This window comes from Pseudophryne corroboree, chromosome 9, assembly GCF_028390025.1.
Source record: "Pseudophryne corroboree isolate aPseCor3 chromosome 9, aPseCor3.hap2, whole genome shotgun sequence".
NCBI lineage: Eukaryota > Metazoa > Chordata > Amphibia > Anura > Myobatrachidae > Pseudophryne > Pseudophryne corroboree.
This window is the reverse complement of record NC_086452.1, coordinates 450,459,974-450,483,697: the sequence shown is the minus strand read 5'-3', so window position 1 is coordinate 450,483,697 and position 23,724 is coordinate 450,459,974. Positions and strand designations below refer to the sequence as shown.

The 23,724-nt window shown below is 45.9% G+C and overlaps 1 protein-coding gene across 1 annotated transcript; it reads right to left on the bottom strand.

Moving 5' to 3' along the window:
- Positions 1-1,255: 1,255 nt before the first annotated feature.
- KLF15 (KLF transcription factor 15) lies at positions 1,256-22,870 on the bottom strand. The gene is made up of 3 exons (XM_063941196.1): positions 22,705-22,870; positions 9,328-10,449; positions 1,256-5,106 (listed from the first exon to the last, which is right to left on the bottom strand). The coding sequence occupies exons 2-3, from the start codon at positions 10,383-10,385 to the stop codon at positions 4,938-4,940; spliced, it is 1,227 nt and encodes a 408-aa protein (XP_063797266.1). The 5' UTR covers positions 10,386-10,449; positions 22,705-22,870; the 3' UTR covers positions 1,256-4,937.
- Between the last annotated feature and the right edge of the window lie 854 nt (positions 22,871-23,724).

Below are 23,724 nucleotides of genomic sequence, written 5' to 3'. Positions count from 1 at the left end.
CCAGCGAACGCCCAGCCACGCCTGCGGTTTTTCAGACACGCCTGCGGTTTTCCAAACACTCCCTGAAAACGGTCAGTTGACACCCAGAAACGCCCCCTTCCTGTCAATCTGCTTGCGGCCATCAGTGCGAAGAAAAACTTCGCTAGAACCTGAGCACAACCACAAAGGGCTTTGTAGCCGTACGTCACGCGTGAGCATTGCGGGGCATACGCATGCGCATAAATGATGTTTTTTCACCTGATCGCTGCGCTGCGAAAATCGGCAGCGAGCGATCAACTCGGAATGACCCCCAAAGTACCAACCAATCAGCTCCTAACTGCCATGTTACCGGCTGGGTTTGAAAAATGACAGTTATGAGCTGGTTGGCTGGTACTTTATCTCCGTCTACTTTAGATGTGGGAACTCAGCTTATCTCCTTAAACTGAACTGATTCATGCCATCTAAAACATAACCAGCTCACAAGTAGGTAGGTTAGAAAAGTTAAACACATTCTTATTTTTCCACTAATGCTGCTTTCACATCGCAAATGCCGCATCCTACCAGGTAAGAAAAACGTATACTTACCGGGTGGGATCCGGCATTTGCGCTCCGTTGCTGGCTTTCCGACCCGGCAATATACCGGGTCGGTTGCCATAGCAGCGGAGGGCGCAGCAGCAGGCGGCGTCGGGAGATGAGCTCATCTCCTGCGCCGCCTCGGCCTATACTGTGAATGGGAGCCGTGTCGCATCGGAACGGCTCCCATTCACACTGCGCCTGACCCGGTAATCAACCCGGTAATAACCCTTCTTTTTTACCGGGTTGAATTACCGGGTCAGACGACCCGCTAATTCACCAAAGGACCTTTCACATTGCACACGGACCCGTTTCGACACGGCAATATGCCGTGTCGATACCGGGTTTTTAGTGCGATGTGAAACGGGTATTAAAAATATGTTAATGATTAGCCAATTATCATAGAGCAAATCAGGGATAAATAATACAGCTAGTCCATATCCCCACAGGGCCCCTACAACAGGCCAGGGTAATAAGTACCCTCTTCTTCCCCCAACCAATGGTGCCCCTGCCTTACAGCACTAAGGTCTTGTGTTCTATTCCCACCACAGCCCCATCTTTTAGGAGGTTGGATATTCTCTCCGAGTGGCTTTTCTTCTGCACTCCAAAAACAAATTGAATTGTGCAATCCTGTCGCTTGCACGCAAATACTTACTTTAAAGCCCGATAAAACAAAGCCGAATAAAACCACACAAAAACCAAATTGCATTTTTTCTGTTTATTGTCAAAGTAAATATACTTTATGAAGAACGTAGGAGAAAATACAGTATTTTTTTATATACAGGGTATCATAGAGATATTTTAATTTTGATTTAATTTACATACATTTCTGATACATTACTAAAAAGGTCTTTTATATGGAGCTTTCTATATACACCCTATTTACATACATTCAGAGAAGAGTAAACAGTTTGGTCAGAGAAACAAAATATTTGTGGGCTGAACAAATACCCCAGACACCTGTATGGTGGAACTTCCATGGGAGAATACTTGTCACCCACAAACCCCAGATATTAAGTGCAGTTGGTGCATTATAGCCAATCAATTTTGTTTCATCCCTGTGATTTCTAAATTTATGATGACTTTTCTTCAATGGCTGATATCATATTGGCTATGGGGCTTCACAGTTCTCAAAAAATCTGATTTAAACAATATTCTACTTTACAATTCACTAGGAGATAGTGACATCACTGAGGCACGAATCAGTGCAAGATGTCACTAATTCATAATGAATTCATCAGGTGGATTTTTATGAATTTTTGTTTTGCCCATGTATTCGGTGTCTAAAGTGTTTTAACACGAGTGCACTTTAATTTATTTTTAGGTACAATAATTGACCAACATGGAACAAATTATTTTGATATACATGACTTTCTACATATATAAGGAATGCACAACTCATTATCCTCATTAAAGCCTGAGGGACCTGCTACCTATAATAATGAAGCACTATCTGTATCCGTCTGGTAACAAATGGCTTAACACAGTTTACAAATTATTTCCAGCTTAGATGATCTTTGAACTGAATCGAGGTTGAATTGAAGTCTATGGTCACAAAACTTTATAGAGAAGTAGCAACAGATATATTTAGAACAGAAAACAAGTAGTTTTCCGTTTTAAACCGTTGTATTAGTGTTAATTAAAAGGGAATAAATTATATAGACAATCTAAAAGTTTTTAAAGTATTTGTGATTTTTGATATACTATTTTTTTTTTACAAAAAGGAAGCAACAACCCCGATATAGCCCATTTATTTGTTCTGTAGGACATCAAGTCAACATGTCCTGGTAAGAGCATGTTAAACATTAAACTCTGTGTATTTCCATGCCATATAATAAACCCATAATACCTGACATATTTAGAGCTAGCTAAATCTGTTGAGCATTTCATATGCTCAATTAATTGCTAATAGCAGAGCCCCCTTGTCTGCTTCACTGTGGGCAGTGCAGGAAGACGAATCCCAGTAATAACTTGTGGTCTTCTAGGTAACACACATGCTTGCAATTTGCTATTTACACATTGCAATTTAATTGGAAGGGATATTTGAACTCAATTTACTTTGTAACAAAGCAAAGGAATTAGTATTACATTATATATTATCTTTTGTGGTTCAGTTGTGATCATTTATCATTTATTCATTTACGTTTATGCATTTAATAGTTCATTAAAAAAAATCAAAAAGGATTGTGATGTAAAAATATAGAACTGTTTCATAACTAGTTGTGAATGTCACAAGATTATTTTTCACATTAACACAATTTCTAATTTAAGCTATTATATTTTTTTCCTTTAATTTTTTTTGTTTTTTAGATTTTTTTATTATTATTTATTTATTTTTTAGAAAAATAAAGTAATTAAGTGCTCTACACCAAGTAAAGATGGCGGGAGAGACTGGTTCACACTTGTTTTGAAATATATTGTAGATTCCAGCATTTGAGATATGACAGCAAATGAACCAATATTGAGTATCCACTCAAAAACAATAAAACAAAAAGGGTAACTACCTCATCTGAAGCTTAGCAAGGAGAGTTTTATGGCATTCCGTAAAGAAGGTCATGTGAGGTTAGGCGTCTTACAGCATTCCATAAGAGAGAGAGATTACATTCTATATGCATAGGGTTCACTTGAAAAGTAAATAAGCCAATATGAAGGGTGGAAAAAAAGAAAACAAAAGACATAGGTACAGTATAAATATGTCTACATTGCTGATCTTTAAAACTAAATTTCTTCTTCGGACTAATAAATACTGATATGGTTTTGGTTTTTTTGTCCCTAGAAGAATTTTCGCATTCAGAGATTGATCAGAGATAAATATGTTGACTCAAAAAGACTCAAAAAGACATAAAATAACAGTATGATGACTTTTCTTATTATTATTTGTTTGAGGGTTTTTGTTTTTTTTACTATCTCATATACACTCGCAGTGAATGGGCTTATTAGGAGAATTGCACATTTATTGTCATGGTATTGTCATGGTATTGTCAATTATAAAGTTGAATCAGAAATGTGCTCTTACTCAATCATACATTACACTTTGCCTAACCCATACCATGTTATTCAATAAGGCTTGCTTTCTGGGTGCCTAAAATAGGCACTTTTGGGAGGTATGTGTTACGCAGAGCTGTCTTCTAGTCAGACAGGTCATCTTATATTACCTTTTACACCACCAAGAAGCCTGATACGAGCCAATACAAACTTTGCTCCTGCCACCATAATCATGTCTGACTGTCTGTTTTGTGATCCAGATCATAAAACACTCGCCACTTCAATGTGTTAAACTAGTTCCTTGGAACATTTTTGTAAAGGAATGCCATCTACAGTATATATGATACTGTAGATACTTGGTGGGAAGTAGAATCACAGGAAATACTCAAACTTGCCAAATTTCCTAGGACAGCCCCAATTGCTGGCAGTCAGATTAAGTGTGGGAAGACAAAAAAATAAAATAAAAAAATAAAAGGCATGGTCTCCAACAAAATGGCAGAATAGTAGGGGGATCAGGGCATGGTTATGAGAGGTCAGTATAATATGTTAGTACATGTGTATAGAGTACAAATACTTCCAATAATATATATTACTATGGAAAGTACAAACCTTCAGTGATGGCGACCAGCTAGCTAACCTGAAATGTTCCTTCTCGTTGTCCTATTGGACAAAGATGGAAGATTCTAAGATGGATGTTCCAGTTCAGGGACATATTGTAATACATCCTATCACCTCTATTCTTTCTGTAGAAGTGAAAGTGCTATTTTGCTAAAACCTTCTCTCTATTGCATGCAACCACCCTCCAGCGGAGCTCCTTGGTGGCAAGGCATACTCGGAATTAGAGTTTCATGACAGCTTGAGGAACACAGGTTGACCAAGCCTGATGTCAAAATATAGAATATTCCTGAGACACAACAAGATTTTAAAATGACAAAAAAAATCTCTCCAAAACAGTGACTTAGCCTTCCAATGACATGGTCCATTCCTTACTTTATAAGACTGCCAATGCCCTATTAAGTGTCACAAAGGTCAGGATTCTGGCCCAATGAGATGAGTAACTGGAAGATGTTAAATATTTTGGTTGAACCATTTCAAATCTATATGAGTCAATGAAGCTCCCCACCCAGAACCCACTGTTGGACTATGTTGAAAGCTTACATAGCATACCGTAATGGAATTAAAGTTAATTTGAAAAGCTTCCCAACCCTCGTTAACCCTTCACTGTCAGGACAATATGTGATAAGCACCAAATCCCTCTTTCATTCACACCCAAGTTAAATACGAGCAGAGTATCAATGTCCATTCAAACTGAGGGTGTATTCCACACCAATAAGTTATGATAGGAAGACGGACAAAGTGCTTGGGATTCATTAGATTCTCAGCAAATCGCTAAAGTTAGTTCAGTTTGATAAACGCGTGGAGCGGCTGTTCCGTGGGAACCGGTGCACTTTGATGTGTTTGGACAGGTGGTCGCTGCGAGCAAACTTCTTTTCACATACAGCGCACTGGTATGGCTTCACCCCAGAATGTGATCGGCGGTGTCGAGATAGCTCATCAGACCGGGAAAACCTGGGGAACAAGGAAAAAATAATAAATATCTAAATTTGATGTTATATAATTCATGGGTCTCAGAAAGCAGATACCATTAATCTACATAATATATTGCAACATTTCTACATTCACATTGAGGTTAACACACTACAGAGTTTTTGCACAACATAGGACAGCAAAATGCGTCAGCTGACAACTGCTGGAAGCCATTTTATGAAAATAATGTGCTCATTGGTGAGAGATGCAAACTTTGTACTGTACTAATACTGGTGCATTAATACTATGTTAAACTATCTGATTCTACAAACATCTGCATCCGTTTAAATAAAAATACAGATCAGATACATCGATGACGTTCTGAGAAGCTGAATTTGCATAATCATGCTTAATAGCCAATTCCCTCAACTTGGCCAGCGCTCTGTGGCCATTTACATTAAGTCCAAATATATGGAGAGTTTAAAAATCAGTTATTGTTTCAAGAGACATATCAGTCATTCTCTAAAGTGCCAAATGCACACTAAAATCTCCTGAGCGTTTGTGGTCCTGCGCCCAGTGAAGAGGCTCATGCTCCTTTGAGAGCAGAGTGGGGGGTGGGGCACAGAGCGGAGCGTGGACTTCAGAAGGGGAGCTAACTCTATTGTACCCCCTGTCCCTGCAAAAGTTGAGCCCTTAGTTGAATCTGAGCATAAAATAAATTGAAAGAAAAAGCAATGTACCTATTAAAAACTGCAAGAGGACATGTGCAGGCCAGCAATCCACACCCACTTTAAAATGATTGACAATACCTATTACTAGGTGCAAAAAAATAAACACATACAAGCAAATGATTGATACAACCATGACTGAGCGTGGGGGATTACCATGTTTGGGAAACTATATGTCATTATTTGTTTGGATTACCAGGGTTAACGGGGGCTTAGCGAGCTATCAGAGCGAGCAGCCCTGAATGCCTGATTTCAATGCCTGCATGTATGAACTACAAAGGGCTGTTACATTGTATACATAGGATTTCCGGCAACTTATTCAGTGTCAAGACATGTGATCTTCCTACGCCAGCTCTGCTCCATCCCTGACCTCTGAATCAAAGCAGAAGATTTGCCTGGTGTCAAATCAGTGTTCTGCCTTCTTTCCAAACTTCTGCTTATGAAATAGTAGAATGTTACAGGAAAGGAGGGAGAGTGCGGTTTCCATTCTATGTGTTGCTGATCATGTGCTGCTAACGGGTCAGTAAGGGGGAAGTGTATCAAACCTTCTATAGAGGATACGTGTAGAAGGTTGCCCATATATAAAACTTCCAGGTATTATTTATCAAGCACAGTCTATAAAATGATATCTAGGAGCTGATTGGTTTTTATTGGCACCTGCCCACTTTACAAGATTTGATACATCTCCCCTTAAGTTCCTCCAGCAGGTTACGTTATCTACTGATCCAAAGCAAATACCGATACTGAAATGTACTGTACGTGACAAGGGTGGAAAGTTATTTACACTTAGAAAGGGTATCTGTGACAAAATCAGGCTAGGAACATACAGTTGGCAGGAAAATTTCAGGAGCAACCCTGAAGCTCCTGCTGACAGCTTGTCATTACAGTTTTATATGCAGCTCTGTGAGTTGTGGTACACATACATGTCAGTATAAAAGCACAAAAACCATTTTTATTACTGAGAGGTAGCTTTCCCTTATTTTCTAAGCTTGCAGACAGTGGAGAGTTAGGCCAGGAAGCTCTGCGGGAACTGTGTTGTGGTGTCCAAGGGACAGGGACTAAGTTTCTCTTTATGGGGAAGATGTCTCAACCCTTGGAAGAGGTAAAGTACCAACCAATCAGCTCCTAACTGTCATTTTCCCAGGCTGTGCCTCTCCCCGTTTTATCTCTCACCAAGACTTAATACATCTCCCCTTAAAATCTCCTGCTTTACCACTGATGACCATGCTAAGCTTGAAACTGTATAATGTCAAATCAAGCATGCTACAGTCATCCACTTTACAGGATCGCAGAAGCTGCTCCAATGTGGATCCAGATGACAATACCGGGCCTCAAAGACGCAGCTGCAATAACATGCAACTTAAATAAAAGATAGTGATATTATCCTATAACAGGACAAATGTATAATGTGCCATGAAACGGTCCTGTGGTCACTGAGGGGGCTGGATAACTGTAAACGGTTTTTATGTGTGTTTTTGTTTTTTTGTCGTTTAAAACTTATGGGGTCAGCCTGGAGCCCCGTGGGGGCTCAATCAGGCCCCAGAGACCCCCTTTATTAACAGACGTCACACAACCTCAGGCCATCCTGATTTCCCTGACGCGTAAAATCTTGTCATCTCACAAATTTCAAATAAATCACACCCAAGTGGTATACAACAACAACGACACACCAAAAAAATAAAAACTCATGCTTACACGGGCAAATAAAGAACACTGGAACATTAAAAGGCATAAACTTAGACGACTTTGCATTCCTGGCTGACCTTGCAGAATAACCAACCAACAAACCAGTAAGGGGAGCCGTACAGTACAAATAGCGCATGAGAATTTATTATATTCCTCCCGTGTCTACAGTAAGATCCACACAGTAGCCACGCTCAGGTTACATGTCACAAGGCTCCTATTTTTGGTGAGCGTGTAGTGTGGTCACTTTAGGGCTGAATACCGAAGGACACATCTTCATGGATGACCCAAGAATGTTTCTTGAGAAATCCGCTGTCTGCTTAGGGGTTAAATAAACATTACTCAGAGGAACATGTTGTTCCTAACACACAAACTTAGGTCAGGTCACATGTTACAACAGGTTGCAGAGATACATGATGAATCAGGTGTGGTCTCCCCGTGTTAATACACAACAAACAGGGTTTACTACAGGTTACACACAAAGGATTTACTGAACCAGTGTAACACACCCAGAGCAAATATCTGATTTCTTTATTATGTATGGAATTTATCGGCAGTGCTAGCGTACAACCAGTGACAGGATACAGGTCCTGTCCACGTATTGATTGCACACTCCGTACACAGCAGAGTCCGGAGGCTAAAGCTGGGCCGACACACACTTTACAATCCAATCATTCCATCCAATCGTTTCTGATTGAATTGATAAAGAACGGTCAAGTGTGGGCGACAAACTATCCAATGCAATCCAATATAGATCGCCAAATTGATTTGTGATTTTGTGTGTTTGTGTGTGCGCGTGTGTGTGTTTCGGCCCTGTCGCATGAAAGTTGGAGTGAAGTGATTGCTCGTTTTTTTTAACAAACAATCTGATTGTATATGATTAAATAGAAAACAGATCAGATTGTACAGCGTGTACCCCAATTGTATATTGTATAGGAACACAATCAATTGGTTCAAAACCAAAAACACTGTACGGCTGGCTTAAGTGGATAAATACTGGCAGATTAATGCCTACACTGCAATTTAGATTTCAGTTTGAACACTCCCCACCCAAATCTAACTCTCTCTGCACATGTTACACCTGCCCCACCTGCAGTGCAACTTGGTTTTACCCAATTGCTAACTTTGTTGTTTGCTAACAAGCCTGAATAACCCCCATGGTCCTCATCACACACCAACATATCAGGCAGTGTTAGAGATCCACTTAAGCCAGCCGTACAGTACGGGGGGGGGGGGGCTGTTTGGGGAACTGAGAATAAGTAGAAATAATAGTAAAGTATTCCCTAAAATGCAATAAATGATCACACAACTAAAATGTAACTGCACTCAAAAAATAAACTGTGATATGATTTTACTTTGCCGCAGTCTCCTAAAGTCTAAATACAAGGCTGCAGGCAGCGGCCATTTTGTTTTGCTGCAGACCTGGCACTGAGGTAGAGCATTATTTGCAGTGTTGATTCAGGAGGAATGGCTGATATCATCTACAGTATGTTCTACATTCACAGCAAGCAGTACTATCACAATGCAATAACAGCCAGTGCCGGCTCCAGAGGCGGGGCTGCAGCACAGTCCAAAATTCAAGTAGAGGAGCCGCACCAACTGCCACCCCGAACACTGCCAAACATTGCCGGCCGGGACTCACTGGAGGAGGGTGTGGCTCCTCTATTTGAATTTTGGACTGCGCGGCAGCCCCACCTATGGAGCCCCACCTATGGAGCCCCCACTGATAACAACTATCCACTGTCATCATTTTTTCCCACAGTTCAAATAACTGCCCATGCCCTAGGCTCTGGGGTAAGTCATGATTGCCCAAACGTACAGGTAGCAAGAAAAAAAAATCCTGAGTACTGACCTCCATCCACACCCTGGCCACGTGCAAGCAAAGGGTTTCTCGCCGGTGTGCCTCCGCAGGTGAGCCTTAAGGTGGCTGCTCTTGGTGTACATTTTGGTGCATCCGGGGAAAGTACATTTGTGCATTTTTATGAGTTCTGTGGATGGATTCTTTTGGAACTTCTGGCCCACCATAATTCCAGATTGTCCCTGAATGCCATTTCCAGGGCCCATGGGTTTAGCAGCGATGGGCACTGGGGCTATGCGGACAAACTTTGAGGACAAGTTTGATGACTGGACAAGTTGTGGGACCAGGGCGAAGGTCTGGCCTTGAATGTTGACCAGCAGTTGTGCTACCTTAATGTTATCTGGGAACTGTGCCTGTGAGGCTGGACTGGCATTAGACTCTTGTTTGATCTCTAAGGGCTGAATCTGAAGTATAACAGGAATGCCACCCTCAACGGCAAGAGTGCCTGGACTCTCACTGCCAGATTCTCCTTGTGATGAACAGTTTGACTGCTCATTTGTATCCGCTTTTATGTCATTGGCCACCACAGGGGCTTGTTTGAGTTGCTCAGACAGTAAATGACAGTTCCTTAGTTCTTTGGCTTCATGTTGGGATTCAGCTTTAAAGTCGGTTTTCATGTTTTCCTCGAGAAACTCCTCGATTTCGTCCAGGGTGGGATGAAAGAACGATGACTCCTCTAAGTCCACCCTGAACTCAGGGACATTGAAGTACTCCTCCTTGACCATTGATTGTTGCTTTCTTTTGTCCCACCAAGATAAAGTGGTGTTGCCCAATGATGTTTGGGACAAAAGGAAATCTAGAATACTGTCCTGACTTTCTGCAAGAATGCTGTCCTGACTCTCGGCGCTACATGTGCTGCCATAGCTGGAGCTCAGGACTTGGGAGTCGGGGCTGGAGCAGGAGCGGAAGCTGGAAGAGTCACTGTCATCCTCCGAAGTGGGGGAGGGCAACATCTGATAGCCCCTTCCGCCCATCAGCATCTCAGCTTTATAGCCAATGGCAGACTGGAAGATCGAGAAGTATTCATCTGTCAGAAGCAAGTGATCCACCATTCCTGGATTAGGTTCTGAGGAGATCCCAGCAGCATAAGCAATAACAGCCTTCACCGAATGGGCTCTGAAAACAAAGAAGAGACAAAATCCATGAAATTAAGTGTTGGGTCATCAAGTCAGATCTAAGCTAGCCAAGGAGCCATTCCACAAGATTGGAGGTATCTGATGGAGAGGAACCTAGACAATGTCCACACCAAATATAATTTCTCTTATGTTAGTGGTTGGTGAGGTTATATGGATTTTTGGCAGGGTATAAGAACATATCCAGATCACCAAAACCTGTAGGCTATCTCTATTCTTTCATTCTACCTGCTCCGCGCTTACTTACTCTACCTCAAGGCAATTAATTGAAGGGGTAGGGGGGTATAAAAATTGTTGCCGAACCCAAAGTCTACAGATAATTACTGTTACACGCTTGTACCCCCCTCCCCCCACCCTAGCACTTACTGTTGCTGTAAGCCATCTTTGTTACACGTATCAGCCGAAGCCATTGAGTTTGTGTTGTATAATTTCTCAATTGGCACCGAAACTGTGAATTTGGAGCGGAACGGTTTGTTAATGAGATGTTTTTAATGCAGGGACATTCGAAGACTGCTGGTTCTGGCTATCAGTTCCGCACAGAGGGCAAGATTACTGACTCCAGAGGGCAGCAGGATAAAGGGCCCTTTCTAAGAGAATGTGAGTAAATTACAAGGGTAACAGTCATCCCCCCCATCATATGAGGGCTCTGACTGTGCATGTATGAAAACTTCAGTCATGTTCCCTCCAGCACACCACTCCTGTCCGCATGCTACACTGCCGCTCTGTGCAAGCTCTTTAAAATGAATAGTCAATGGAGGATTATGTGATGCCTTAACCCCTGTGCTTCCAGGGGTTAAGTCAATGTGTTCCTAGTCAGACCACATGTATCAGTAATAAGCTGCAATGATCACTTATACCAGATCTCACACACACTGGTGATAGTTTCCCCGCGGTATTAACGACAAATGCTCGGGGAAAGGTAAGTTGCTTAATACTTGTGATTAAAAGAAACCCAATTCAGTGATATCATGTGGACAATTCACCAAGCATCTCATGAAAACACCTTTACCTTATTGGCAAATGCCTAAAGACTTTCTTCGGATTGCCACGGTCAAACATAAAGGAACATACAACCGATTTAGCATCAGAATTTACTAACACATTGTTAAGTAGCGTAGGGGCAGATTTCTCAAAGATTGGAGAGAGATAAAGCGTAGAGAGATAAAGTACACACCAATAGGCTGCTGTCATTTTTCAAACACAGCCTGAGACAGGGCCGTCGGGCGTAATCCCCTGCTGTATTGTTCTCTCTGTATTGTATTGCAGCTGAGAACAATAGATGAAAGACGTATGCTAATAAGCCTTGGTGCACCTAGGCGCAGCAGAGAAGCCTAGATGACCAAGGCTCCATCTGTACTTTATCTCTCTCCACTTTCTCTCTCCAAGCTTTGATAACTCTCCCCCAAAGTCTTTATGAGTTTCATGTGAAATAATTAAAGGTAACGTTTATTAAAATTAAAGGGAAATATCACTTGCAGAAACATTTTTGGGGTTGTGCTACGAATAACTCGTCAGTCAGACACTGAGTGGGCGTACTGGACTTGTCTTTGCTCTGGTGTTCCGTAAAGTATTTAAACATAAAGGTCCTTAGTCGGACGCATCGGCGAAGGCGGGTGCAGTGGAGTAATGATTTTCCTCCGCGCATGCGCCCAAGCGGCCCCGCACATGTGTCCCCATTCTGTATGGACTGAGTCGCAGAACAGATTTTAGATGCACGGTATGAGAAGTGTATTGAGAATGTATAGAGAGTTCCTGGAGGTGACTGGGAGGTAATGGGGGGTTGGCCAATCAGTCACAAGGAGATGTCGCAACTTATGGGAGCGTCAGGGGTATGTGGGAGCCATGTTGCGTGCACAGATGCAGAATCATGCACATAGTAGGTCATATTCAGATGGATAATCTGGCCTGATGGAAGCGTCATTGGTGTGTCTTTAGCCGCCATGATTGCGGCTCAAAGTAGGCACTCAGTCCTTGCGCATTCAGATGCACTATACACCAGGGTAGGGATTTGAAGCGGCAGTGACTGTTACATAGCATACTCTTAGGCTGTGCTGGGACTTGTAGTCCCACCCCAGCTGAAAAGCCACTTGTCGTGTGACATTGCTCTGTTCAACGACATCATTGTATTTCCAAATGGTACGGCTTATATTTTGCAATGGGAAGTAGTCCATGATAAACAGAGGACATATGTGAGGGCTGGGAAAGTTGGGCCATTGTGCTACTACTGTGCATTATTACTGATTCCACAGGGTTAGTCCATAATCCCAAGACTAGAAATAGGTGGACACTGCCATTAGGTTGACACGAAAAAAAAGGTCGACGTGGGTTTTTCCTGTTTTTTTGGTGTTGTTTTCTTCGTAAAGTGACGGGAACCCCAATTAGTGCACCGTGTCCCCTAGCATGGCGAACGAACTTCGGGCAAGGTGCCTGGCTCCGCCACCGCTGCGCTCGGCACAGGTTACCGTTCCCAATTGTAGTCCACGTGGATCGTAAAGTATGAAAAAGTAAAAAAAGAAAAGAAAATCTAATGTCAACCTATTTCTAGTGTCGACCTATTCACTGTCGACCAATGGGTGTCGACCTAAGTGGTGTCGACCCAGAGTCAGGATACCATTAGGGACATATTAGTGAGTTTTACTATAGAAGGACAGTCTTTTTTTTTTTTTCCTAATTCATAGAAGTATAGACAGGAAGCAGCGACTATTCTAAGCCACTAGTTCTTGGCAGGGGTGGTCTTCTGTATGCCGAATGTCGGGATCCCGGCGCACAGTATACCGGCGCCGGAATCCCAACACCCGGCATACCGACAACTATTCTTCCTTGTGGGGGTCCACGACCCCCCTGGAGGGAGAATAAAATAGTGTGGCGCGCGTAGCGCGCCACCGTGCCCGCAGCATGGCGAGCGCAGCGAGCCCGCAAGGGGCTCCTTTGCGCTCGCCACGCTGTCGGTATGCCGGCGGTCGGGCTCCCGGCGCCGGTATGCTGGTCGCCGGGAGCCCAAGCGCCAGCATACCGTACTAGACCCCTTGGCAGGTTTGACATCAAAATTTAACATATTGCTAAAATTAAGTGCAAAACACACCGGGTTTAAGAGCTTAAATATTCTCTTCCATCCCCGCAGCCCAACCCTAACCTCTCCCCAGCAGCCTAACCCTAACCCAGCCAGCGACGACAGCTCAGATGTCAAGATTGTGAACATGTTGACATGGTGCATGCCGACATTTTGATGTGTCGACATTTTGATGATGACATTGTGGTGTCGACATTATGGTTGCTGACACAGTTACTGTGGACCGTCTGGCCAGATACCTTCGTAAAATATTTCCCATAGTTTCCAACTGAATAGATGGCTAGAAACAAGATTTAAACGCGTCAATCTTTCTGCAGTGCTGCATTATGGGATCATGTTGCAGAGCGCTGCGAAAATTGTTGCGAGAACGCAAGAGTTCTATGGTAGCAAAGAGTTCAGGCTACTCTCTTTTGCACGCTGGATCGCAGAAATGTGGTGTGAAATCTCAAGCTCACAAGTAGATAGGTTAGAAACTATGGGGGTCATTCCGAGTTGATCACTAGCTGCATTTGTTCGCAGCGCAGTGATCAGGCTAAAAAACAGCAGTTCTGCGCATGCGTATGTGGCGCAATGCGCACACGCGACGTACGGGCACAACGAATGATGTGGTTTTGCACAAGGTCTAGCGATGCATTTCAGTCGCACTGCTGGCCGCAGAGTGATTGACATGAAGTGGGCGTTTCTGGGTGGCAACTGACCGTTTTCAGGGAGTGTGCGGAAAAACGCAGGCGTGCCAGGAAAAACGCAGGCGTGGCTGGGCGGGTTTGTGACATCAAATCCGGAACTGAATAGTCTGAAGTGATCGCAAGCGCTGAGTCTTCTGCTAAGCTATAATACACTCCCAGTGGGTGGCGGCATAGCGTTTGCACGGCTGCTAAAAACTGCTAGCGAGCGATCAACTCGGAATGACCCCCTATGTTACTATGCGCATGCGCGTCGATTTAACAAAGAATCCATTCGCACAGCCGATCGCAAGGTGATTGAAAGGAGGAAGGCGTTCTGACTGCTTTCTGGGAGTGGTAGGAAAAACGCAGGCGTGTCCAAGCGTTTGCAGGGCGGGTGTCTGACGTCAATTCCGGACACGAACAGGCTGAAGTGATTGCAGCGGCTGAATAAGTTGAAACTGCACAGAACTTTTTTGTACCGCTCGGCTACACAAGGGTTCGCACACTTGCAAAGAGAAAATACACTCAGCTATAGGCGGCGACTATCTGAATGCAGCGATGCAAAAAGTAGCTAGCGAGCGATCAACTCGGAATGACCCCCTATAATATGTCATTTGCCTACCAGCTTGTTTATCAAATGAAAGAAATTCATGTCAGGGACTTGAGGGAGTTTGGTATGTTAATACACCTACTATGACTGAATGGGATTTACAGGGGTGTCGTGTGATACTACTTGTGAGCTGGTAACCACTGCACCTGTTCTGTTAATTTCTCACAAGCCTGATATATATCTCCCAGCCTTAAAACTTGACAAACAAGACAATCAGCTGAGAAAGTGCGCAGCCCCTATTGCGCTATGCGTAGTGGCTGCTGCTGCTGCATTTAGAGCCCTGTTAAACCAGAGTGGAAAGATTGTTAAAATCTTATCAGTGACTTTGAAGAGTAACATATTAATCAGGGACATGACACGACAAGTCCGGCAACATGTGATGGTTTCTCAGCCAATCCGGTCCCTGCGTGTAATATGACAGGCAGAGAGGTAAGGCCACATCCCCTGACAAGAGAAAAATATATTTGTGTTTTGCACAAGCATAAGGACGGATCTGGAAATGATTCTGGAAGCATCTTGCAAACACCAAGCAATGTTTCCTCCCGGGTTATAGTTCTGCAGGCGCCTCCAGACAATTCTGTAACGTTGCACGCTGGCGATTTATTAGGCTTCATTTATAATGCGTCAACATTTTGCGTAGCGCTGCGTATTGAGGAGGCCACGGTACAAACAGACGACAGATGAGTGGATGATTACTCGTTGCAAGTGCAACACCCCAAAACTGCCACTTACTGGCGGGGGCGCCCTAGCAGCTGCATGGTCTGCCATGGCGGTATTTACACCGCTGCCAGAATTTAGTGCATGCGCTGTTTACTGCTGGTTTGGTCTGGCTAGTGTGTTATATTATTATTATTATTACTAGGTGCTTCATCGCGCCCTACGGGCGCTCTTCACACCGTCGCAAGGGGCTACGCCCCCTTAACCCTTGCATGCCTTTCTGGGGTTTAATATTTGTATTATATGGAGTATTACCTGCATTCCTTTGTTAGTGGTTAAATATTGCACAATGAAAGGGCGTGCGATGGTGAAGGAGGCGCACCCCCTTGCGACGGCGTGAACAGCACCTGCAGGGCACGATGTACAGAATGTAGCGGGTGCGGGGGGGACTGCGGATGGTGTCTGTAGATGCTGCGGGTGGAGGGGAGGCAGAAGTGGGGGTGGGGCCCGGATGGGGAAGGTTCGGGAGGTGCTGCGTGTGGGGGAGGGGCAGAGGAGTGGGAGATGCAGATGGGGGAGGGGTCCGGAGGCACTGCAGGTGGGGGAGGGGCAGGGGTGCCACGGGTGGGAGAGGGGCAGGTGTGGGGATGTTGTGGATGGGTGAAGGGTTCCGGAGGTGCTGTGGGATGGGTGTGCCGGGGGTTGGGTAGGGGACCGCAGGCACCATGGGTAGGGTAGGGGCAGGTACGGGTGTTGCGGCGGATGGGAAAGGAGGTCCGGAGGTGCTGCAGGTGGTGGAGGGGCAGGTGCGGGGGTGCCATTGGTGGGGGAGGGGTGGGGGAGGGGGTGACCGCTGATGGAGGAGGGTGTCTGCAGATGCTGCGGGTGGAGGGGGGCAGGTGTGGGGGGAGACGTATAAGGGGGGTGAATGGTGGAAGGGGCCTGGAGGAGCTGTGGGTGGTGAAGGGGTGGAGGAGTGGGAACCACGGGTGGTGTATGGGGTCTGGCGGCACAGCATGTGGGGGAGGGGTGGAGTGCCGCATGTGGTGGAGGGGAAGGTGCGGAGGTGTAGTGCATTGGGGAGAGTTCTGGAGGCGCTGCGGGTACTGTACATGCCATAAAAGGTAGTTGGAGGGTATGCAGTAACAGGGCCAGGGCAGGGGTGACAGGGTCAGTACAGGGTTGACGGGGCCAGGACAGGGGTGACGGTGCCAGGACAGGGGTGACGGGGCCAGGACAGGGGTGACGGGGCCAGGACAGGGGTGACAGGGCCAGGACAGAAATGATAGGGACAGGATAGGGGTGACAGGGCCAGGGTAGGGGCGGCAGGACCAGGACAGGGGTGACGGGGCCAGTATAGGGTTGACAGGGCAAGCACAGGGGTGACAGGGCCAGGATAGGGGTAACAGGGCCAGCATAAGGGTGACAGGGCCAGGATAAGGGTGAAAGGGCCAGGATAAGGGTGAAAGGGCCAGAATAAGGGTGGCAGGGCAAGGCCAGGGGTGACAGGGACATGACAGAACACAGGGCACGGGAGAGATTGGTATTAGGGACAAAACAGTGGTGACAGACAGATGTGTCTTACCGGAGTCACTGCTGCTGGCTGCTGCTGTTCCATTCCAACCTTTTTGGATCTGCTGCTGCTGGAGACTTGGCATGGCTGACTCTCTCAGGCTGGAGTCCTGCTTTCTCTGCCAGTCCGCATCCCTCCCCCCCTCCTCAGTCACACACCGCAGACCTCGCGCAGCTGCCGGGCACTGTGGTAAGGTGAGACTGGAAATGACTGGTTAGCCCCCAGGAGATGCTGCGGCTGGAGGGAGGAGGGGGTCATAGCATGCACGTGGCGCGGACCTCACGGCTTCCGGGCACTGTGGTAAAGGGAGACTGGGAGTGACTGGTTAGCTCCCAGGAGACGCTGCGGCTGGAGGGAGGAGTGGGTCAGAGCCTGCAAGCAGCTCGGATTTCTGCAGCGCTACCCGCCAGCTAAAGTGTGTGAATGAGCTGGGCGCACTCCACTGCGGGTGGCAGCGCTGCAGCTAGCGGTGGGGTTGCCGGGGCTGGAGATAACAGAGGCAGTATGGAACCTGCACAGCGGCAGGTGCCCCACTAAACTGCAGCTAAGAAGCGTGGAGTGTGTCAGAAAGTGACGCTCCTCCGCACCAGAGAGACCCTGCTGAGTATGCCGATGTGGGGGGTCAAGCACACAGTGAGCCGGTGCCCGTCTGTCTGTATGACATACCCCTCACACACCCCCATACCTCCCAAATGTCCCGATTTTCGCGGGACAGTCCCATTTTTTGGGGTCTGTCCCGCTGTCCCACCCGCGGGTCGCAGTGTCCGGCGGTGGGGGGGGGGCAGTTGGAAAGCTCCTGTACTCGCTGTTCTGCTTAGCAGAGCAGCGGTGAATAGTGGAGACAGAGGGAGAGGGGGCATCAGGGGGTACGGATTACGGGGGGGGTTCCAGCAGCAGAGCCGGATTAAGGGGGGGGGGGGGGGTGGCCAGGGGATACGTACCGTTGGCCCCACAGTTTTAGGGGGCCCCCCGGCTGGAGTAGCTCTGTCCCAGCTCAGAAGCTCCCCCCGTCCTGCCAGCAACAGCGGCAGCATTGTGCTACAGTCAGCACACGCTGCTGCATATTGGCAGGTCTGTGGTGTTGCAGGGAGGCAGCAGTCTCCCTGCTTTCTTCTCCCTGTGCGGGTGTGTAGGGGGAGCGACCACCTCCTCTGGATTTAGCCCTAGCTGAGGGGCCAAAATCCCATAAAAAAAATAAAAATAAAAATCGGAATTTGCATAAGGGGGCGTGGCCGCGCGGGCCGCGATTAGGCCACGCCCCCAACCCCCAGCAGGCACAGCAATGAGATAGGGCTCCCCTGTCTCAAGTGCCCTGGGCCCCCCGGACTCATAATCAGCCCCTGGGGGCATGCCAGCAGCTCACAGAGCGCTGGGCATGCCCCCTCACTGACGAAAACGGGGGCCCTCCCGTGAAGCCATGCCCCCTTTTCGCCGAGTGTGTTTCCCTCCTTCTGCCTGGAGAAAGCTCCTGCAGAAAGCTGGGAGGTATGCAGCCCTGTCTGTGACATGCCCAATGTCCATGCTATCTGCTTCTGCTCCTAGTCTCCTGTAGATTTGGCCAGATCTCTGTGACTCATTTGAATAACTCCGCCCACTGTTGTGACTCCGCCCAGCGTTAGCAAATGAATCACAAGGTCACAGAATAGGGCTATTATATAGGAGATAATTATTATTATCTTGTCTTTACAGGGCCACACAAGGTATCCACAACACGGTACTGACCAACAAAACATTTCAAGCGCTATACTGCTGTTGCTCTTGAAATCCAGACTGCAAACGGTTCTGCCCCCCTTACCCCCTGCCATATAGTAAATTGGGGGTTCACTCCCATTACATTAGACAATGGTCCCAAAGTTGGGGGGGGAGGGTCAAAAACTGGACAAGCCCTTTATATCTGTAATGAAACGTCTCTGTTAATGACTGCATTGAGAATCCGATGTTCAGTGTAACTCTGCATGATGGCGTGGCACAGATTCAATCATTAACACTACAACTTCCAGATTCCTCATCTTGGAGAGAACGCCGAGATGCTTGCAATTGCAACTGGCTGCGTCTTGGAAATATTTTGCTAGGAAAAACATCAAATGGCTGCGAGCGTACACGCCATAAGCAGTGGCGCACAAACGGTTAAACCCAGTTGTTGTTGTTGTTGTTTTTATATACTCTATAAATCAGAAGACATGCAGAGTATTTTCAGTACACGCTGTACAATATGGCCTGAATCTGCGGAGGAGCTTGCGAGAGTCAGCTGAAACTTTGGAAGGAGAATTATTCCAGATAAGATATAACAAAAACTCTACAGTCCAAACTGCAAAACAGGAACAGCAGACGCACAGCTGCAAACCTGCAATTTTCTTTTTAAATCATCCCAAATGTTTGTTGTTTTTTCTTCTTCTTGCATTCTGGATGCAATTAAAATATTTCTTTTTTTGGCAGGACTCCCTACAAGGAGACAGAAAATCTTTTCATCTGAAATTCCACGCTTCGTCCGAATGTGGATCAGCTGCTGTATAAAGGATAACACAACGTATGTATGGGGCACTGAGGAAGATCTATACTTTATCTATCTATATCCTATGACTCTCCAAACCCTCCTGGCAGCGCATCCAGAGACTTGGGGTTTAGCAGAAGTTATTACATGACATGTTGCCCTAGCTTGTTTCCGCACGTATGCATGCATTACCCTTACATGTTCCACCTAAGCCCCCGGTTGTGGCAAACCTGAGTTCATCCAAAACCGCCGGTGCAAAAGGAGTAGACTGTTGGCTTTTGCCACAGCCATTGTGTTCTATGGTGCCAGTTTGGCAGCAATGCCAATATGTAAAGCGTGGGCTGGCATACTGATTTGCAATGAAGAGGTTCATTATTGCTAGCAAGTGTCATCCGTATCATACAGTACAGTGCCACATCCCTCTCCCGTCCCGCATCTCCAGGCCTGGGCAGGTGTACGCGCCAGAATCACGCAAGTGGGCATAATCATGCGTTCACTTTCCTCGGCACACATCTCATGCACGGCCCCGCTACGCTAGCAGGGGCCCCAGTGACGCTTCTTGGCTGTGTCTCTGACCCATGCTGGCACGGCTGTTATATTAGTATACAGAGGGACGATAGCACGCTGTGTGGACACAGGGATTCTATGCAGCAAGGGGATTCAAACCCAAATGTCTGCAGGAGTGTCATCTGGAGAAACAAACGGGGGGGGGGGGGGGTCTATGTACTAAGCCTTGGAGAGACATAAAGTACAAACCAACCAGCTCCTAACTATCATTTTTCAAACATAGCCTGTAACATAGCAGATAGGCCCTGATTAGCTAGTACTTCGGGATCTATGTACAAAGTCTTGGAAAGAGATAAAGTGGAGAGAGATAAAGGGGGACATTTACTAAGCAGTGATAAGAGCGGAGAAGTGAGCCATCAACCAATCAGCTACTCTGTATAATTTTATAGTATGCAAATGATAGATGTTACTTCAGTGCTGATTGGTTGCCATGGGCAACTTCTCCACTGGCTCACTTCTCCGCTCTTATCACTGCTTAGTAAATGTCCCCCAAAGTACCAGCCAATCAGCTCCTAAATGTCATATTTCAAACACAGCTAGACGGCTTGGAGATTATTGGCTGGTACTTTATCTCTAAGGCTTAGTACATAGACCCCATAGTCTGTCGTTATCTCCTGTGTACTGTATGGATGGGACGCTCTCTCTTACAACAGAAGATCAGAGGCCCTGGGCAGACACTCGCATTCCTCTTATTAGAATTAGACACACAAGGAGGTGTGTGCGTTTTCTTTTCCTTGTCACTTTTCAGCACAAGTTATTGTCAGGGAAGGGTTAATGAATGCGTTAAAGAGACAGAAGACTCCTGATTGTGAATGGCTCATTGTGAGGCTTGTTGTTGAGCTGCGCTGTGCTCCACTCCCCTTTCCCTGGCCCCTGGTGCTGAGTGTGACCGCTAGTAACCCCCCCCTCCTGGCTCCCAGCTCATACTGTCAACATGCACTTCTCCATAACAGCCCAAGAATAGCTCTGCCAACAGGTCGCATCTGAGCCCTGCGATGGGGAGCGGAGCACCGGATCCTGTCCCGGTACACCCCCCAACCGGCGGTGCACCCCGTAATGTGAGAAAATGTCATTCCGGAGTATTGCAAAATAATGCACTGTACATCACACAGCTATTACTGCTGCAATCTATCTATCTATCTTTCTATCTATCTATTATTCCATTATATTATTTTAGTAACATTTAAATTTACCTGAGCCAGCAAAGTCAGCAGCAAATTAAACATTTAGACAGGTAGGTAAGTAGGTATTATTATAATTATTAACCTTTATTTATATGGCGCCACAAGGGATCCGCAGCATCTAATTACAGAGTACATAGACAAGTAAGCAAAACAATAAACATGGTAGATAGATAGATAGATAGATAGATAGATAGATAGATAGATAGATAGATAGATAGATAGATAGATAGATATGAGATAGATAGACAGATAGATAGATAGATAGATATGAGATAGATAGACAGATATATAGATATGAGATAGATATATAGTTATGAGATAGATAGATAGATAGATAGATAGATAGATAGATAGATAGATAGATATGAGATAGATAGATATATAGATATGAGATAGATAGATAGATAGATAGATAGATAGATAGATAGATAGATAGATAGATAGATAGATATGAGATAGATAGATATATAGATATGAGATAGATAGATAGATAGATAGATAGATAGATAGATAGATAGATAGATAGATAGATAGATAGATAGATAGATATGAGATAGATAGATATATAGATATGAGATAGATAGATAGATAGATAGATAGATAGATAGATAGATAGATAGATAGATAGATAGATAGATATGAGATAGATAGATAGATAGATAGATAGATAGATAGATAGATAGATAACTACATAATATGGGCAGTGGCTGTGGCACATGTAGAAACTGTATAAACCACCCGCATGTTCTGAGTTCGGCAAATACATTATATTATTTAAATACCAGATTTAAATGACCATAAACAACACATTCTGCAAAAGGCCTGACAGAGGGGAGAATTATATTTCATGCATGTTCCAGGGTTTGCCTTTCGGAGAAGTTTATTTCCATACTGTTCCCAGTGAGCATTGCCTGAAAGTCTCGTTACGGACCCCCACATACGGGGAAAGCAGGTCACATTACAGAGAGACACCTCGCCCCTACCCTGACAACCTATAGGACGTACCGCCAGGCATATGCCCGAGGTACAACAACCACACGTGTGCACCACACACACCATGGCGCTGCAGCAACAAGCGCTCACGGCACGGGGCATCCTAGGTACATTACTATTGGGTGACCCTGTACCCTGCAACTGCTGCCACTCTTACTCACTGACATCCCTAATGTAGCTTGCAAAGCGATGCTATGCCCTGCAGCTGTTGTCCCGCTACACGGCGGGGCGTGCTGGGACTTGTAGTTCCACAACAGCTGGAGATCCCACATGTTTCGCCCCCGGCAGGGCACGCTAGGACTTGTAGTTCCACAACAGCAGAAGAGACGCAGTGTCAAGAAATAAATCAGGTGCTGAACATGCAAACAGCATGCCACCATATGCTAGAGATACCGTCTGCGCCACGGACAACAGGAGCACCGTCCTACCTGCAACTCCAGAAATGCAGCCGATCCCTGGGAATTAGGGAGAAAGCTTTGCCCTTGCTCCTGGGTTCCCCTTGGATTCACTGACAGCACTGGCTCCACTCGCTCGCCCTGTCTGCCTGCAGCCCAGCAATAATACTAGGGAGCCTCACATGACTGTGTGTGGATCAAGGGAAGGCTTGGAGAAGGCTCGACCACATCTCGCTAGCTGATTGGCTCGTGTCCTGGAGGGGGGGTGGCCTGGTCATTTGTCGTCAATGGGAGTTTCTGAAGGCCCTCCCCTCCTTCAGTTCTTCAAGCAGCCAAGTTCTATGCAGGAATTTTCCCTTACTCTATGCACCCAGCATGTGATGTCCTATCACCTGCGTTAATACTTTCTGCACAACCTCACCACATACCAGTCCTAATTACGGGCTGTCCACATCAATGACGACGCTCTGCGAAGCACTGCGGAATATGTGTGCGCTATATAAATAAATACTAATAAATAAATACGGGTTCCTCGTATTCCAGGTCGCATTGTTTAATGTTGCAGAAGATGTGTTACAGCCATTCATTAATAATGCATGTGTGATCTATATAAATATAAACGCGCTTTTTTATATCAGTGATTTTTGTAAAAAATTTTTAAAGAGACAGGTCACTGTTCTGCCGGGCAATCGTTGTAACGTTAGTGCTTACTGTAGATCGTTAACCCCTCGGCTCCAGTGCTAACAGAAGGCTGTAACGCAAATATCAAGAGGCAAGGCTTATGCTTCAGTATAAAGGGGGTCATTCCGAGTTGATCGTAGCTGTGCTAAATTTAGCACAGCTACGATCATCTTCCCTGACATGTGGGGGGACGCCCAGCACAGGGCTAGCCCGCCCCGCATGTCAGTCCCCCCCCCCCCCCCGCGCACAAATACAAAAGCATCAGCGGCGTTGCTTTTTTATTTCTGGAGTAACTCCCGGCCAGCGCAGCTCCTGCGACTAGCCGGGAGTTGTTTGTCGCTGCAGCGGCTGCATGAGACGTCACGAAGCCCC

What these genes read in the sequence shown, in the direction of transcription:
- KLF15 (XM_063941196.1), bottom strand. Translation starts at nt 10,385, where the DNA reads ATGGTGGATCACTTGCTTCTGACAGATGAATACTTCTCGATCTTCCAG. An exon ending in TGGCCAGGGTGTGGATGGAG is followed by an intron (nt 5,107 to 9,327) that starts GTCAGTACTCAG and finishes CTTGTTCCCCAG; the next exon opens with GTTTTCCCGGTCTGATGAGC.